This window comes from Coturnix japonica, chromosome 1 (genome assembly GCF_054131305.1).
Source record: "Coturnix japonica strain WE chromosome 1, WE-NBRP24, whole genome shotgun sequence".
NCBI classification, from domain to species: domain Eukaryota; kingdom Metazoa; phylum Chordata; class Aves; order Galliformes; family Phasianidae; genus Coturnix; species Coturnix japonica.
This window is the reverse complement of record NC_140663.1, coordinates 41,244,605-41,262,453: the sequence shown is the minus strand read 5'-3', so window position 1 is coordinate 41,262,453 and position 17,849 is coordinate 41,244,605. Positions and strand designations below refer to the sequence as shown.

Below are 17,849 nucleotides of genomic sequence, written 5' to 3'. Positions count from 1 at the left end.
ATCTGCAGGAAGCAGTAGCCCTTCCTAACCTCAGTGCTGGCCCTCACACACGCACAAGAGAGGCAATCCTTGCTAGCAGTGCAGACAAAACTCACAGCCCCCAGTCTGGGTTGTGGCATCTCTGTTGTGTGTTTTGTTTTATCTTCTCAGTTCTGTAAAGTCAGACTGAAAATCTGGAGGGATGAATGTTCCTCTAGAAAGGGAATCAGCAGCTGAAGCAATAATAGCTTTCCCTCTGAGAGTGTGGGCCACATTTTTCTCTTAAGAGGGAGAGATTTAGGAGCCCTTAAAAAGTGATGTTTACAGCAGCAGGATTGACACAACCAAAATGAAGGCCTTGCAAAGGCTGCTCCTGCCATTGCAAATTTCCTGTGTTTACTTGGCAGAAGAGAGGATCTGTGTGCCCAGAAGCTCAGATGGAAGCAGATAACAAATTGTATTGAATTAAAGAAAAACACACTTAACCTTTAACTAGGGGACACTGTCCCCTCGCCACCGCCTCCCTTTATTCTGAGCAGCAAAACAAAAACCCAAGAATACATGAGCAGAGTCCCTGCTGTGGCACCATGATCCGAAATCTCAACTGCTTCTGTGATAATCCTGGTAGGATTATGCCTGGTACCCTCATGTTTTCCCCCTTTATACTCATGTTCCAAAGCACTACTACATAAGTTTCACTCAGGTAGTGTTAATAACCCTTCCCCCAAACATAGCACTACACAGACCCTGACCGCTTTGCTGGTTTGCAGGCTTGGAGTACCTGGTGGCAGGCCATGAGGATGTCCGGACGGGCAGGCTCATCGTCAACATGAAAAGCTTTGTCCACCAGTGGAAGTCAGCCCTTGGGAGAAAGGTCCTGGAGATTTTAAAAAGAAACTGCAACTAGATACATGCGGCCACCCTGGGGCATTTCTTCACGCACAGAATGCAAGAGCCTTCACAGAGAGAAGGCCTCGAGGATGAAAACTGGAACATAAGAGCGCCAAAGTGTGTAGCGAGGCATTACGATTGGTAGGCGCTGTCTAATTTAACTCTTCCTGGCCAATGCACATTCACTCGCCTGTAGCTTCCTTGCAAGGCACTCCCCAAGCCCAGGTGTTGTTGCATTGAGGGGAAGAGAAGGAAGGGCGGCCCTTGGTTTGGCCCCAGGTGAGAGGTGATGAGCTGCTGCCAGTGCCAGCGGGATGGATTTGGGGTCACTTCCAGGGGCTCCCAGAAGATGCTGCAGAGCAGCAGGAGCATGTGGCTGAGAGCTGGGTGCTGTTGCTCTTCACCTCACCGTGCTGTGGGCGGTTTGGGGGCTCAGCTCCCTGCCTGTGGACCTATTGGGTGATGTGAGTTCCTCTGCCCTCATGCACATGTGGTGGATGCCGGTTCTCTGCCACCGCTGCAGAGAAGAGCTGGCTCCGCGGGGCGCAGTGTCTCTGAGCTTTTGGTCCTTGAAGTGTTAAAATACGAACCCAGCCTCCTGTAAATATTTTATTGTATAAAGCACTTTACTACCTGCCACTTCACGGTGCAGAAGGCCAGATTGTGTTTGGGAAAGAAGAGGTTGAAGTTGGCACATGGAAAACCTTCCTGAAACAGAAGCACTCCTGAAGACGCACGGCATAAAGGGAAGGGTGAGCCTGGCACGGCTACTCAGAGCATCCCGGGGTGCAGTCTGAGGGATAGAAAGCATTTGCACTGAAGTCCCAACTTCAGACCAGTACTTGGGCTCCGTGGGCAGGACTTGGCAGTCAGTACAAAAAGAAGAGACTTTGGAATGAAAATACAATTGCCAGCGTAGGAAACTGCCCACAGGAGGAGTGGATCTGAAGAATGGAAAGGACTGCCATTCACATATCCCCACCCAGTGATTCACGATGGGCCTGGAGTTTATTTTATTTTTATGTTAGTATTTAAAACTGAATGCTCCATTTGTTTTCTTCTGTGATATCGTTTGCAATATATATATGGCCACTACACTTCCACGTTAACACCCATATGGAATATAGCACAGTTTACTGCAGTTTTCAGCACTAAAGTGTATCTTTTCTGTAAGGCGTCTTTGAAGCACATTGCGTAGTATATTCTGCTCTTGAGTATGAGAGGAAAGAAAAGGCAGACATGCAACATCATAAGAACCACAAGTCTACCAATATGCTTCACATATGTATTTTTCTTTCAAGGTCCTGTGGACTCCAAAAAAAAAAAAAAAAAAAAAGGATACTATTTTGGTAATTTGTTTTTATATCTCATGTATGTAATAAATATATTATTATTTCAACATTGCAGCAATGTGGTCTTCATGCCTGCTCTGAAAGGCATGCGAAGGGTGAGGAGAAGCTGCTGTGGGGAGGTAGTATTCACCATATAAGAAAAGGCCAAGACACAGGGATGGCTCACAGAAATCCAGCTCCATTCGTTTGGGGGGCTCTTCTCAAATAATGGGGAGTTGCTTTTCTTGAAGCTGGCCAGATCCTTGCATCCATACAAACCTGGTGGCTGAGCTGCAAAGTGGTAACAGATAAACAGCAAGTCAGGGACAGCTGAAATCAGGCTCACCGCCTACATGAAAACTGTAAAGGAAAATAAAAGCTGTGGAAAGTGAACATTGTGGCAGCAGATGTACATACAAGAGCACCACAAAGTGAAATCAGGCATCAGAAAAGACAAGTGAGAAGGCAAAGGCTTCTTCAGCGATGGGGCTGCTGGAGACCTTGAGATCCCCTCAGCTCCCACCTCCTCATCACCTCCCAGCCCAAGTCCTGGCAGAACCAATGTCCCCTCCTACCACTGCCAGGGTTACACAGGCTCTAGGCTGGGCTGGTAACATGGGGCCAGTCCCCACCAGTCATCACTCACTGCAGAGCAATGTGCTCCTCTGGCCTTGGTGGAAAATTCCAGGCGTGTTTAATATAGATGTGCCGACAGGCTGAGTCTTTTGGGAAGTGACCATACTGCTGAACGTGCCTGGACATCTGGTACTACCAGGCTGCAGAAATGGAAAGTCAGGTTGGTATGGGTAAACACAACAGCTCTGGAACAAATAGCTGCAGTGCTGTTGTTGTTGCTGTTTTCTTAAACCTTTATTTTTAGCTATTGTATTGACTTCAGTATCCACAGTGTAGAGAATAAATATCAAAAATATCTGGTGGCTGCTGCCCCAGCATCCAGAGGAGCACTGCCTCTGGTACAGCGGGAGGAGATCAGCTGTCCCTGATCCTTCTGGGCTCGTGTGTTGATTTTTCGATGACGGTGTTTACAAAGCATGCCCCTGCCCAGGGATCACCACTTTTTTCTCCTCAAAATTCATCATGGAAACATTACGAGTGCCTCTGTTTTTTGCTGCAAGGGAGGGCAGTGAGGCCTCAGCAAGCTCACAGGCTGGGAAATACACTGTATATGGAAAACTTGCTGCCTTTTTGAAAGTGTTAGCATGGTTGAGAGGCTGAAGCCCCAGTGATGCACTTTGCCATGTCCAAGACATGCAGCTCAGGGCATCCTCAGGCTCTACCTGAGCACATTCTGAGAAGTATACAGACATAGAAGAAACTCCCCAAGGTGTAAAATCCAGTCCAGCCCCAGGATTGAGACACATGCTGGGATGCTGGAACATAGGAGAGAGATTAGAATCAAGCTTCCATAAGGCTGACGATGACTTCTGAGGACAGGATCTTTCATCACTGTATTTCTTATGCCCAATTTATACGTCTTCACTGCCTTGTTCAGTAGATGTTAAACATTATAACCTTATGATGTACAGTTACAGAAACACAACTGTTCTCCATTTCTGCTGCTCTAGGAGCTGGCTCTCCTTCATTCACATCAGGTGCAACTTGTGTTTGGACCTTGGGTGTTTGTATGGCCTCCATGTGGTCACAATTATAACCTTTATCTGGGCCTTTCTGTGCTGCTCTCTCCCTTTCTGGGGAGCTTTCCCACTGGCTCTTGGGGCTCCTCCCTGCCAGCAGGAGGGCAGCACTGCCAGTGCTGCTTGGCCATAAGAGATGAGATGGACATCGCCAAGCAAGACAAGGCTGGGCCCACCATCACCACACCCAGTTCTGTTGGCCAGGTCTGTTCCCTCAGCCTCATTCTGTGCTGGTGACTCTTTAACTTTGACACATTAAAAGCAATAACTACAGAATGCTTCTGAGCAAAAAGCCCTCATAATTGGATAATGGCCACAGTGCATCAGTTGCTCGGTTTCCTAATGCCTGGAGGGAAGCATGAGATGTTTTTCCACCCACAGCCCTATTATGAAGCTGACAAGGTCCTGCTCCCTGCAATTCCCATTAATTTTACCGCTGGGCTTAGAGATTTATGACAGCTTTGTCTGACATTCGCGAGCCAGACAGGTATTGTTACATGCCGATATGGCCCCAGCAGCAGCCGGGCATTGCTCTCCACAAATGGCTGCATCCCAGCCAGGCTGTGGTGTGCTGGAAAACTCCCAGCTCTTCAACAGAGGAAGACTGAATAACTGAGAATTGCCCTGAGCTGCAGTCTGCCTTAACACCCCCAAGCAAGCCATACACAGGCCAGAGAACAGGAATCACTGCTCATTCTATGTTCAAACAGTAAGCAGGCTTAAATCCTTAGAAACCCCAGAACAGCCAGCACATGAGGACATGCACCAAGGACATGGCACACCTGTAAGCTAAACCTGCTGTGGATTGGAAAAAGTCCAGCACACACCTGCCATCCTGCCCAGCAGCAGAGGAGCAACCGGCTGCCACTGTCATCCTCCTGCTTCCAGCACACAGTTCTCTTCTACAGCCATGAGAATTATTCTTTTTTTTTTCTCTATAAAACATCCAAAACAGAAAGGAAATAAACAGAACTAAAATAGCTGCAGTATAAGAGAAAATACCATCGGGGTTCCTGTTCACAAGGCTATCTTGGTATTTATCTGAGGCTGCTGACATCCTTCAGAGCCACCCTGCCTCTGCCAGCTGGATGGTCAGAGTCAGTGTGGATTCAGGCTTGAATCCACAACCCGGATTAACTTCTTGCTCTGTTCTACAGTTCCTGCCCTGTTATTTCCTTGCAGTGGCAGTCAGCAGCTCAGCACACATTGGAGCACAGCCCCAGCCCCAGCCCTGCCAGCCAGGGGCCTCCCATGGAAGCCCAGGGGTGCTGTGGGGCCTTGCTGTGTCTGTGCCATTTTGTCCTGACCTCCCATCCCATTCTTGCTACCTGAATAAACACGATTTTAATAATAATGAGCCATCCTTTACTTCCAGTTAAGGAAATGAGCTGGTCGATTATCTTAAGCATCACATAACCCAAACAACACAGATTCCTATCAAGGGATCCAAGGAGCTGCCCACGGTAAGCTGAGGAACAAAGCTCAGGTACTGGTTCCCAGAAAATGCAGCATCCATGGGCATTATAACTAGGCATTGTTTGTGTTGCTGCACGTTCCTGCAGTGCTTTCCACTGCAAACCTGCTCAAACCGTGCAGCTCTGCCAGCCACTGTGACCTTTTCTCATCAATATAAGACAACACATGCTGGTTTTGAGAGCTGGTGGCTGGTTTTGAGAGCCGGTGACTCTGCGTGCTTTTCTTCCTGCACTGTTGTATGATTTTCCCTGAACTTCACCTCCCTCACATTCCCAGCCTTGGAGCCCTCTGGTATCTCTGTACCCATTGATACAGGCATGTCCTTCACACAGGGCCACAAGAGCAAGTCCTCTGAGCCACCAGTCTCCAGGACACTCACACAGCCCTGCTGGAACGTGAGCTTTCATCCTGCCCAGGGAGAGAGGTTTTTGCAGCTCTCACTGATTGTCAGACTGCTCCAGAGGGACACAACGACAGCCTGAACTCCTGCTGCTGGGGCTGCACTCCACTATGGCACCACCGCAACAGCAACAGGGCTGGAGGTGGTGACCACAGAATCATTGAATCATGGAATTGCTTTATTTGAAGGTACCTTAAACATCATCTGGTTCCCACCCTCTGCTGTGGGCAGGGTTGACACCCACCAGCTCAGGCTGCCCACAGCCCCATCCAACCTGGCCTTGACCACCTCCATGATGGGGCACACACAGCTCTCTGGGCACCCTTACCACCTTGTGAGTACAGAATTTCCTCCTCACATCTAGCCTAAATGTCAATTCTGTAATGATAATGCCACAATGGACCGAGATGACTACTTGTACAGAAACATTCCTTTATAAAAGAGAGGAAAAGCAGCAACCATCAGCCAGTGATAAGGAAGAACCTACAGAAAGACACCAAGTATGGAGAAAAAACGTAAAAGTGGACTAAAAAGACAGCTGCTCCAAAAGCACTTTGACTACCGGGTAGGAGCTGGTACCCCAGGCCCTGATTGCTCACGGAGCCAAACACAGCACAGTAGGGCCATGGGCTGGCTGGCACTGGTCAGTCCTGCCGTGGTCAGGGTGCTGGTTGCCCGCAGGGTGAGCAGCACGGTGCTACACAGCGCTCCACGGGGGGTAGGGGATGTGCAGCCACTGGCCTGCAATTTGCATTTAAAGAATTCATAAAAATTCCAGCTTCTGCAGGGTTTATAACCTTGACATTTTTTTATCACCCCCTGGCTTGTTTCTGTTTCCCTTTGTAACCAAACAAACCCATACAAATTAGTATTCGAAAGTATGCAATTAGCAAGCCGCTCCTGCAGCTATGCAGTTCTCCTGCCACCGGCTTCCCAATGGGGGAAATCAACAATAAAGAACAAAGAAAAGAATTTGCTGCCTCATATTAATGACTGCTGTTTGAGGACAGCATTTGTATTTTAAATGAATGGCTCACCGAGGACAAAAAGGTCAGAACTGCAGTTTGCAGTGACGACAGAGGAGCAGGAGGGCGAGCGCTGAAAGCAGACAGGCAGAACAACACGCTCTGCTTGCTGGGGAGGCCTGGACCAGCAGCTGAATCCACACATTTAGGGGTCAGAGTGTGGACATATTCCCAAGAGGTGCTGCAGGGATGGTGGGAGCAGGACTCGCCTCTCAGTCACATTCATGAGCCCTCTGGCACATGGTGTGGTTTGGAGATGGTCGGCACACACAGTGTTGCTCTGGGATCCCTCCAGATCCCTTCCCTGAGCAAAGCCACACATCTCATCTCCTCCTGCTCTGACACCCTGAAAGAGACCTTGTCCTGTGTGATGCTGTCTGTGGACATGCAATAAACACCCTGCCAAAAGCCAACAAGAAAGTTAGTGCCTACACACTGAGCACAGCTACCTGGGAATGCTTCTTTATTACCTTCACTTCTTCATACTGTCTAAAGATCGTGTATCATGAGAAACCCAGTTGAAACCTGATGTTGGTTCAAGTCGTACTGCTGAACTCCAGCTCCCATCTGTGGGCATCCTTCAGAAGAGGAGCTCAGCCCTTTCCAAGGCTGCAAGCTGAAGATGAGCCAACACAGGAATATTTTAACCTAGAATCTACAGCAGGGATGAAATAGTTGCACCACAGAGCTCAGCCTCCAAAAAGGCCCTGGGGTGCCCCAAGGTGGACTTGGAGGACAGAGGTCCCTCTTGTCCCAGGCTCACTCTAGTGTTGACTCCAGGGCAAAGCTTTTCAAGAAAAATAAGGAGATGCTAAAGCTGAATGACTGCTGAGCTCTCTTATTTACCATAATAATAAGAATAACATTTCATTAAGTGCATGTTTCTGCCAAAGCAACAAGCCTTTACCTGTGACTGTGTGTGAAACACAAATGGCCTAAAGGCATTACACCTGAAGGAGAAATTCCAGTCTCTTGAATAACGTATTAACATTTTTAGCATACATTCAAAGCAATTAATGCAGCAGGAGAAACGTGTTCTGGTCTCAGCACCCTTGATAACCCATAAGGGACAAGAAGGAAGACTGCAACTTTCAACCAGATTCTTTATTTTTACCCAGATTCTCGGGAACAGTGGTTGCAAAATGAGCCAGATGAAACCAGTTCTCTGCAGCTCTGCCCCCCACCTTGTCCCGCTGCTGCTGCTGAAGCACCCAGCAGCTCAGAGATGCTGGTGAGTCTCCTCTGACCTCTAACCTCTTTTCAGGCATTTTGGCACTTAGTGAAAAAATCCTTGGCTAGGAAAAGTAGTAGCTAAAAAACGATCTATTAAATAGGTGTTCCCATGGTACAAGTTAGACCTTGTCTCCGGCAGAGCAGGCAAATAAACCTGTTCCAGGCAGGGAAGGGTGAGAAAAGGTAAAGTACTTGGGGATCTCCATCCTGTAGGTCTAGCAAGGTGTTAATAGTGCACTGTGGGAGAGATGGAGATGGAGGAAAAAGGGTGCTGCAGGATGGGACGCTTGCCTTTTCTTCTGTGTTTATACCAAGGTTTTGCCAAGCTACAGCCTGGATGCCTGACCATAACACCTCTAAATGTTCAACATAAACTGTGCTGAAGGTCAGCAAAACAAATGTGCCTGGCACAAGCAGGAGAAGGGAGGCAGGAATTGTTCAGAAGACCAACAATGTCTCGAACCTGAACTATTTTTGCCCTACTAGCTGGGAAATCATTCTGCTTGAAATAGTACACGCAAAGGGATGATGGAGATTTTTTTAGCAGACTCTGAAAAGAGGACGTGCATAAATTTTGTTCTGCTCCAGTGGCTTACCATACCCATTTAGCCCTTCTTTGCATAGGTGAGCTTTCTATTTTGCAGAATGGAAAATAAAGAGGTTGCTGGCCTCTGCTTGCACCATAGAGCCATGGAGGAGACACCTGGCCTGCACCCTTTTTACTCCGCGCTGCAGTAATGTGAATGAAATAACATTTTCAGAGTGCAAACAGTGGACTTAGTGCTCCTGCTCTGCTTGCATGAATAAGTCTTTTAAGCTCCCCTGCCCTTTCTGCCCCATGGCTGCATAGAGGAATAAAGAAAAAGTCCCATTATGTTTGTAGTGGCTAAAATTAGAAGTGCATGCTGAACCAAATAAACTAAGCCTTCAGGCCTTCCCCCTGTCTCTTTCTGCTCCTTAAACCCCTCTGCTGAGGCTCTGTAACCTGGAGGGAGGAGACTGTTTTGGGAGAGTAGCAGGTGCTGCGCCAGACACAGGACAAAAACCCCCAAGCCTCCATTCCTCCTGAGCCTAAGTCTCACTCACTGTGGCTCTGACACAAGGTGAGTGTCTGGTGCTACCATCAGCATCTTTCCCTCCTAACTCCTCCAGGTGCTGTCAGCTTAGTGCCTACTCCCAGCATATCCATCTGCCTCACAAACCCCTCCTTGTGCACACAAAGGAATCAGAAGTTCCTGTTGACACCTGGTTGGTAGCATGCAAAATAGCCCTCCGGCCACACGCTTTTGCATGCCTTCAAGGAGCTTGACTCCCTGTCAGAGGAGCACAGTGTAAATTCAATCTACTTTTTTATATCATTCCATAAATTCTTTAGGGGATGTGACCATCTCAGTGGGCAAGCAAAGGCCCAGCACAAGTTCAGCGTTCCATCTTTCCTATGCTCGCTGTCCCTACAGTAGAAATTTTCCTTCTGAGGTAATGGGATTAAAAATACCAGTATCTACGCACTAAGAATTAAGAAAATAAGGCTTTGAGATTCCATGCAGCTGGGCTTTCTTTCGTAATGGCTGTACAAACACGCAAACCATCAGCAGATAGAAAAGGAAACTTTCACAGTAGTAAATACAAAAGTGGACTTGGCACTTCTTCTTAAAATGAAATACTATGAATGCAATGGAGTTTATTCGTAGGCAAAGGCAGCATCATAACAAACATAAATTTATGAACCGGTCGGTTATCTGGAATCATAACCCTGCCCTTCCTCGTTACCAAACTTCAGCAGATCTGTGGTGTGGCCAGCAGTATGAAGAAGTGTCGGTACAGTGGCTTCTTTGTGAATGGATGTGCTTTCTCTGAGAACTGGACCACTGGTAATTAATTATCTCAGTGTCTTTGATCTATTTACTCTGCGCATATTTCATCTGTTTTGGTTTGTTACTTGCGTTTCAATGATCTCACATTAAGGAGCAGTCCCTTCAGTTGGGAAAATGGCTTTTCCCTTTCCCATGGGAGCAGACCAGTGAACGAGCTGCTCGTCAGAGTTGACAGATCCATTTTTTACTTCTGTGAGCATGACTGCACTGATTTAAGGAATCTGCCCATATACAGCTGGGGAATGCTGCTGGCTCTTTGTGCATTTATAGCAAACTGTAGCCTCCCATTGGACTGTGAAGCTATTTGGCTGCTCTCTTACTTCGAGTCTCAGTTTTAAAGGTAAAATGGCAGAGATGACAAAGAGCCGCTATCATTAACGATTCCCTCTTCCTCAGCAAAAGCAAAGCCAGCTCTCCTTCCAGCTGCTGTTAGAAATCTGTTATTTAACACAGGCAAGACTCAGTACATATTTGGCTGACCTCAGATTTTCCCCAAATAATTTTATTATTACATACTGTGTCCTTGAGTTCAAAATAAATGAGCTTTTTTTCACCATAGCAGACAACAAACCAATGCTGATAGCATGAGGTCACATACTCCACTCCTTCTATCTCCTTCCCTCCCAAAGCTTGTAATCCATGTGGGATGTTCACCACCGTTTGGGTGACAGAAGAGGCTGATATTTTTTGTTTCTTCCTCCTACAGGCTGTTGTTTGTGAGCATCTGGTGGTTTATCTTTAACAATTTATGTTATTCACTGTGTGTAAAAGTGCACTGAAGGAGGGAGTACCAGTTGGTTGTTCATTCCTTTATTTCTGTTCTTGAAAATTAACACTGAAGAAGACACAGAGATATATATAGAGAGATACAGAAAAATCTCCCTTTGTAGACCTTCAAGCAGGATGGGCTGGGATTTATTACTCTCACCCACCAGGGTGATGCTGGGACACAAACAACATTTGCTCTCTCCTCAGTTTTTATTGAATGAACAGCTGTCCTTAAGCCATGTCATGAAGCAAATGTATTCGCTCGAGCTAGCAAAAGCATGAACTGTTCCCTGCATTTGATAAAGAGCATAGAGAAAGGATGGTTTTGCCACTGAAAGTTCTGGGCTCTGGTTGAGCCACTGTGTTGCCCAAGCAAAGCAAAAAGGAAGATGTGGTTCCACAGCAGTTCTCCCAGCTTCAGAGCTTCAACTCACAGCCAGCTTTGGGGCTGTCCTTGCTGCCCCCCAGTCCCTCAGCAGCACCCTGGGAGGCAGCATCTTCCACAGCGCTCATCATCCCTGCCCCTGGGGCCTTCCTTCTGTGCAAGGGAAAGGGGCAAGCACAGCAGCCAGGGGCTGAAGCACGTTACATATTGGACTGCAAGAGGTAGCCAGCGAACAACGCTGTGGGAAGTATCCTGCATCCATTTATGGCTTATGCTTAGGGGAGCCAAGTGCCTTGCCCAGCACCACAGGAAGACAAGTTTAGGCTTAAAGAGGATGAGATTTTCTCTTCCAGAGCCCAGCAATCAGCCTAGCAGCAGGCAGCCTTTCAAAGCACCTGCACCAGGATGGGTTTTTCTTTTCCGACACTGGAGATTACGTGCACTGGGAAAAACTCAGCAGGAGTCAGCAGGCTGGTAGTTGCCAGCCCACATTTTGCTCTACCCAGCCTCCTGCTCAGGGAGCAAGGCCTGCGAGAGCCTCACAAAGATGGCCCTCTGAAGATGCCGCAGGAGAACACGGGAGTTTTTCCTCTGTAGAGAAAATACCAGCCCCGTGTTCCCAGAACGTGGCTGCCCTCTTATGGCAGAATCCTAAACTGTAGGGTTTTTTTAGAAGAAACTGACGGATGCCTGATGTCCATTCGTTGTGCAAATACTTTAAAAATAAAGAGCAATTCCTTACTTCAAATGTGTTTTGAACCATAAGTGGAAGGGAAAAGACTGAAGATCGTGCTTTTGCCATCATCTAAGCCTTCACAGTCTGTGCTGCTGTGTGTCAGAACACATGGAGCTTTGCAGTGATGGCACTGCTGTCATCTCATGTCCTTGCTCTTGAAGCATTCCCATCAGGGATAAGGTCTTGCAGCCTCTCCCAGCTTTTCTGAGCCCTGTCACTGGAGGACAGCAGGAGCACCACATGGTGTAGCCAGCTGTTTCTCACAGGTAAACAGCCATATAAACGCATGAAAAAAAGAAGGAAATTCTCCATGTGTGTGACTGTAAGTAACTGATGGCTCACGTGACATTCTGGCAGTAAGATCTAGCTCAGAACTGTCCCAGAAAAAACACAGTTCTTTCTCTGATACCGGGCTTACATCGTAAAGAAGCCAAAGGCCTCTGCCCAAAGTGATACCAGATCACATCACCACTTGTTTCTTTTAGGACAGTGCCCTGGGTCTGCTGTAGGTGTGTGACTATGCAAAAGGCCAAAGACTTTGTGTGTAGCATACACAAATAAACCTCAAGCATCCAGACAGAACAAGGGTCGTGTAAGGGCAGCTACCGTTGACCTGGAGAAACCCTGTCTTTCATTTCCAGCACATCACAGCCAGAGATTATTTAATCCACAGATATGTTTACATCCTCCCAAACAGTAACAGCCTATCCAAGGCAGTTCAACAACTCCTGCAGCAGTGGTGTCAGTACAGCCCTCTGGAATGAGTTATTTCCTCTCACAGATGATGTACAGATAGTGAGATAGGTGGAGCAGGTGAATGTGTACTTGACTCCAACTTTTTTCAGTGCCATTTGGCTCCCAGCTCTCAGTGCACATTACCTCGCCTGAGTTATGGAGCCTTGACACGGCTCTTTATTTAGGTACTCAGTCTGGAAAAGCAATTCCCTAGACTTCTGATTTCTAAACCGGGAGTTGCATCTGGTTTATGCATTTCAGACCTGCGTGGAGTGAGGAAGGACAGTGTTTATTACCCCAAACAGCAACTTTAAAACTTTTCTTAGGATGCAGCACGAGAAACGGTGTGTACATTATAAATGTCAACAAAACGCCTTCCTTTGAAATGAAAAGAATATAAACAAGAAACCACTGAGCTGCCAGGAGGACAGAATTCCAGATATTAAACTGTTCAGGAAGCTAAATAAATAAAGTGGCAGTGCTTTGTCAGAAGGAGGTGCCCCTGCTGTGGAACAGCATCCCCCAGCATTTATCTACGGCTTCTCTTATTTCGCAGCCCTGGACATGGGCACGGCCACGGTGAGGCCTGTGGGACCATGGGGTCAGCCATTCCTATTCCTCACTGTCTGTTTTCCTGCGCACATGGTGAGATGGTAATCTCTACCCTTACTGCTTTTATTCATCTCGGATGATGGATTGAATGAGCACAGGAGCTTTTATGGGCTATGCTCCACTTGTGTGGGGAATAAAACATTTCGGCCTCTACTTTTACAGGCTGTCAGTTCCAGGCCATGCAGCCCTCACACCCAAGAGGTGTGAGGCATTAACATTTCTCGGGCGCTTTAAGAGCTTCAACTGAAGAGTACAGCAGAAAGATAGCACCGTTTCCCCCACGAAGAAAAGTTAAAAACTCTGTTTAACCTGCATGGAAGGAACCTGTACATGCCTTGCCCAGTGCCATGCACTAAGGAGCAGGAGCTGAGCTGCAGCTGTGGGCCCGTAGGGGTCAGCTTGCACCAGGAAAAAAGCAAAGTCAGGAATTGGTGAAGAGTGCTGGTTGGTGCTTAACAAAATTGCATGGGAAAAAAAAGGAATGATCACAAGTATTTTAAAATGTAAAAATAGTGCTGTTAACTGAGGACACTGTCTAAAAAAGCGGATGCATTTGCAGCCACGGTGACTCTTTTGTTTCCCACACAACAGCCTGGATGACTTTGCAAATGCCCACAGTCTCCTGCTGTTTCACCTTTCACTTTAAATGACTTCATTTTAAAGCTCTTCACTGTGGTTGCCATCCTCCCACCACAAAACCCCTACAGTGGTCCCGGCTGGAAAGCCCCAGCACTTATCACCGGTTGCCACGCCATTTAAGGGCCATACACTGCAGCTCACCGTGTGGGAGCAGAGCAGCAAAGCCTGTGTGGTGCCCCAGCTCGTGCCAGGATACCACAGCATCTATAATTAGAGCAGGAAATGCCTGTGGCATCGCCATGGTGAACACCACAAACAAGTTCCTTCCTACTGCTGCTTGTGAGAATGTACTGCTGATGTGCCCAAGGAATTATGCTTTCTCTACGGGCCCAGCTGTGTTGCAAGTGAGGTGTTATTTTCCCCATCTTTCTACTTTGCTGCCTGTGCTGTTTTTTTCCTTATATTTCCTTCAGCTTGAGAGTCCTAGTGGAAGACCTGCCCTTTCATCCTACAGTTATGGTACCCAGGACTCGGAGGCACCAGGCCTGTTGGACAGAATGGCAGCAGGATCCTGCTCTGTGTTAGCAATGCTTATCCTGTCTGTGAGGCTGAAGAACAGGCACTGATTCTGTAACCCAGTGCTCACTTTCTGGCAGCTCTTCCAGTGACCCAGATTAAAGCTGACCTCTGTGAAGGCCTCCAGTGCGCATCGATGAGCCTTGAGCAGAAGGCAGTGGCATAGAAGGATTAGGTGATGCAAAAGCACATGTAGTGTAGGTGTCGTCTCTCTTCTTTGTTTAAACCCTATGAAAATAGGATTTTGTAATATCCCAAAACACTGCCCTTTTCATAAAGATTGGCTGGATTGGCACTACTGGCTGGATGGTTGCACTCGGAGGGTTGCTGTCAATGGCTCATAGTCCAAGTGGAGATCTGATGAGTGGTGTTCCTCAAGGATCATTGCTGGGACTGGTGCTATGTAACATCTTTGTAGGTGACGTGGACAGTGGGACTGAGTGCACCTTCAGCAAGTTTGCAGATGACACCAAGCTGAGTGGCACAGTTGACAAGCTAGAGGGAAGTGATGTCATCCAGAGGGACCTGGACAGGCTCAAAATAGGCCTATGTCAACCTCATGGAGCTCAACAAGGCCAAGTGGAAGGTCCTACACATGGGTCAGGGCAATCCCAAGCACAGATACAGGTTTGGCAGAGAATGACTTGAGAGCAGAAATAATGCATATTTTGTTTTGTGTTCCTCCAAAGGCCACCAAAGTGTAGTGATTACCACCTGCTATACAACAAACTTATCTGTTTATTGAAGACCTCTGTTACCATTTCTCCTCAATTCTGTTCCACATACACCCCCTTTACATGACAAAAATGGATAGATGCGCCATATATGCTACTCTTTGTAGAGAGTCAGTGGTTCCATAATCCCATTTTATTGCATTACTTTCACACCCTTTTTGTGGAGCAACAAAACAAGTGAATGATGAGAGAAAGGAGATAAGCGGCAAACCTTCCTCTACCCAAATTGTTGCTGAGGGCTTAAGTAAACAAACAAGAAGTGCATTTCCTCGAATTGCTGAAGTTATAGTGCAGCAAGGAGGCAGTTGTAGCCGTATTAGGTTTAAGCATTTCCAGAACTATGCTTCCAATTAGTACTTCTTAAAGTGACCTCCTGAATCTCTCTGTGTGCTGCCTACAAACAGCACAAAGCCTGTCACGAGCCCCGCTTCCTGCATAGCTTGGCAGCAGAGCCACAGCAATTACACCATCCCACGTAAACCACTGTCACATCTGTTTTGTAACTGCAGCTTTCATGAACCCTTGCAGCAGCAATACTGAGTGACTGCACAGCAAACTGAGCTAAATGTCATCATTGTGTAATCAGAAATGGTCAAAAGCCTGGGTTAGGCCAAAGAGCTGAAACATTCTTCCAGACCTGGACAAGTCCAGAATATCATTGCAGAATCATAGAATGGCTTGGGCTGGAAAGAACCTCCAAGAATCATCAAGCTCCAACCCCCCTGCTACATGCAGGGCTGCCAACCTCATTTCTAATACTAGACCAGGCTGCCCTGGGCCCCATCCAACCTGGCTTTGAACACCAACAGGGACGGGGCATCCACAACCACTCTGTGCAGCCTGTTCCAGCACCTCAGCTCTCTCTCTGTAAAGAACCCTCTGATATCCAAAGCTTTCCTCCTTCAACTTAAAATCATTTCCCCCTTGTCCTGCCATTATCTACCCTTGCAAAGAGTTGATTCGCCTCCTGTTTGTAGGCTCCGTTTAGGTACTGGAAGGCTGCAATGAGGTCACCTTGCAGCCTTCTCTTCTCCAGGCTGGACAAGCCCAGCTCCCTCAGCATGTATTCATAGGGGAGGTGATTCAGCCTTGTGATGATCTTAGTAGACCTCCTCTGGACCCTCTCTAACAGCTCCCTGTCTTTCTTGTACTGGGGGCCTCAGACCTGGGAGCAGTACTCTGTCCTGCAGTATTACTGTCCTCATTTCCTTCCTCCTCCCTTGCTGGCACCCAGGGTGTGGGGAAGCAGAGGGACTCCACCCTTCTGACCGCCATGCAGGGGCACAGCTCTGTCTCAGCCCAGCATGCAGGGACCAAGGGATAGGACCACAGTGGGGCCAGCTCCTCCAATGTGTGACACGGGCCTTCCAGCCTTACCTTCAGCACTGCCTGAGGAGAGAACTCCCCATGAGCAGAAAACCTAAGTAGTGTTCCAGCATGGATCCAGATGTTCTTGATTTTTTCTCTCTTCTCTGCGTGAGGGCTTTCTGAGAGGCACCTCAAGCGCTGGAAAGCCAGCTGTCACCCAGAAGAGCTTGCTGCTACTTGGCCCCATGCAGGTGAAGCAGCCCAAGGAGCATGACAGCTACCATAAATCAATACCACGCACTTCCTCTCCTATCCCCTGTTCCTATATCATCAATTTAAAAGGCAGCCTCTTCTCTGTAGGGACTTCCTCTCTATATGCATTTGCAGCACGTCTAAGGGGAGCAGGATGCTGCCATCATCCTATCACAGCTTGTGAGAAAGAGACTATGTGGCTGCTTCCTCATGTGCAGTCCAGAAGTTGGCTGATACATCAGCATCTCAGAGCTAGTAGGATCTCAAAGGAGGGATGCAGTGCACCTCCAGGCTGGAAGTCATGCACAAAGGCAGAGCTGCACTCTGCAACCCGCCTCCAGGATCTGCTGTCAGACACCCACTGCTGGCACATGGCTGGGGCGGGTGCTCAGACACCCGGTCATGCAGGAGATCCACTGCCAGCATCTGGGGCTCTTCAGCACTCTTCTGATATAAGTGGAAAGTCACATTGCATTGATGAGGCACCATCTCCCTTCCATGTGTACACATACACATGTGTGAGAGCATGTACCCATCTTCTGTACAAATATATGAATGCTTCCAAATACACACATACAATGGAAAAATAAACACATGAAGCACAAACCATGCTTCAAGAGCAGCTCAGTGTTTCTTGCAGATCATTCAACTCCCCCCGGATTCAGTGGAAATTCAGCAAGCACAGAAATTGCACATTGTGCAGGAGGTCCTTCTGTGCCTTTAGCCCAGCACAATGGTCTCATGTGAGGCAGCTGTTGGCTCTGCTGTCAGTGTTTAGGCAGCAACAGAAAGGAAGCAAAACAAAACGTGGCCTAAACCCCCTGGAAACACACAAATAGATATAAACAGCTGGGATAGAAGAAAGCAGTTTTTTCTGTGTCTCTGCTGAGGGTTTAAGGTCTTTTTTCCTCAGAAGGGTTGCTGGGTGAGAGCTATTGCAACCAGAGGATATATTTGGACTATTTGGAAGTCATGCTAAGTCTGTATACAGAAGTGTTCATCTAATAGCTGCGATTTGGAGAGCTAAATCTTTCCAAGGTCTGCTGTGTTTTGTTTTGCTTTTTCCATCTCACGCAGCCTCAAAGTCCCCATTTAGCCATGCACGAAGAACATAGGGAGCACTAAGGCTGAGTGAACACACTGTGATCACAGCATCACATCCCAGAGATTCAATAAGGCCAAGTGAAGGGTGCTGCACTTGGGTTGGGGCAATCCCAGGTATTTATAAAAACTGAGGGAAGATCTCCTTGAGAGCGGACGTGGAGAAGGACTTGGGGGTCCTGGTAGACGAGAAGGTGGA

The 17,849-nt window shown here is 47.6% G+C and overlaps 1 protein-coding gene across 4 annotated transcripts in view; it reads left to right on the top strand.

Moving 5' to 3' along the window:
• Positions 1–2,269, top strand: part of NTN4 (netrin 4) — a 30,899-nt gene extending 28,630 nt beyond the window's left edge. For all 4 annotated transcript variants that reach the window (XM_015858534.3, XM_015858525.3, XM_085515112.1 and 1 more), the window contains exon 10: positions 750–2,269. In XM_015858534.3, the coding sequence (XP_015714020.2) occupies positions 750–886 (137 nt within the window). In that variant the 3' untranslated portion in view covers positions 887–2,269. The remainder of the gene's footprint in view (positions 1–749) is intronic.
• The last annotated feature ends 15,580 nt before the right edge of the window (positions 2,270–17,849 follow it).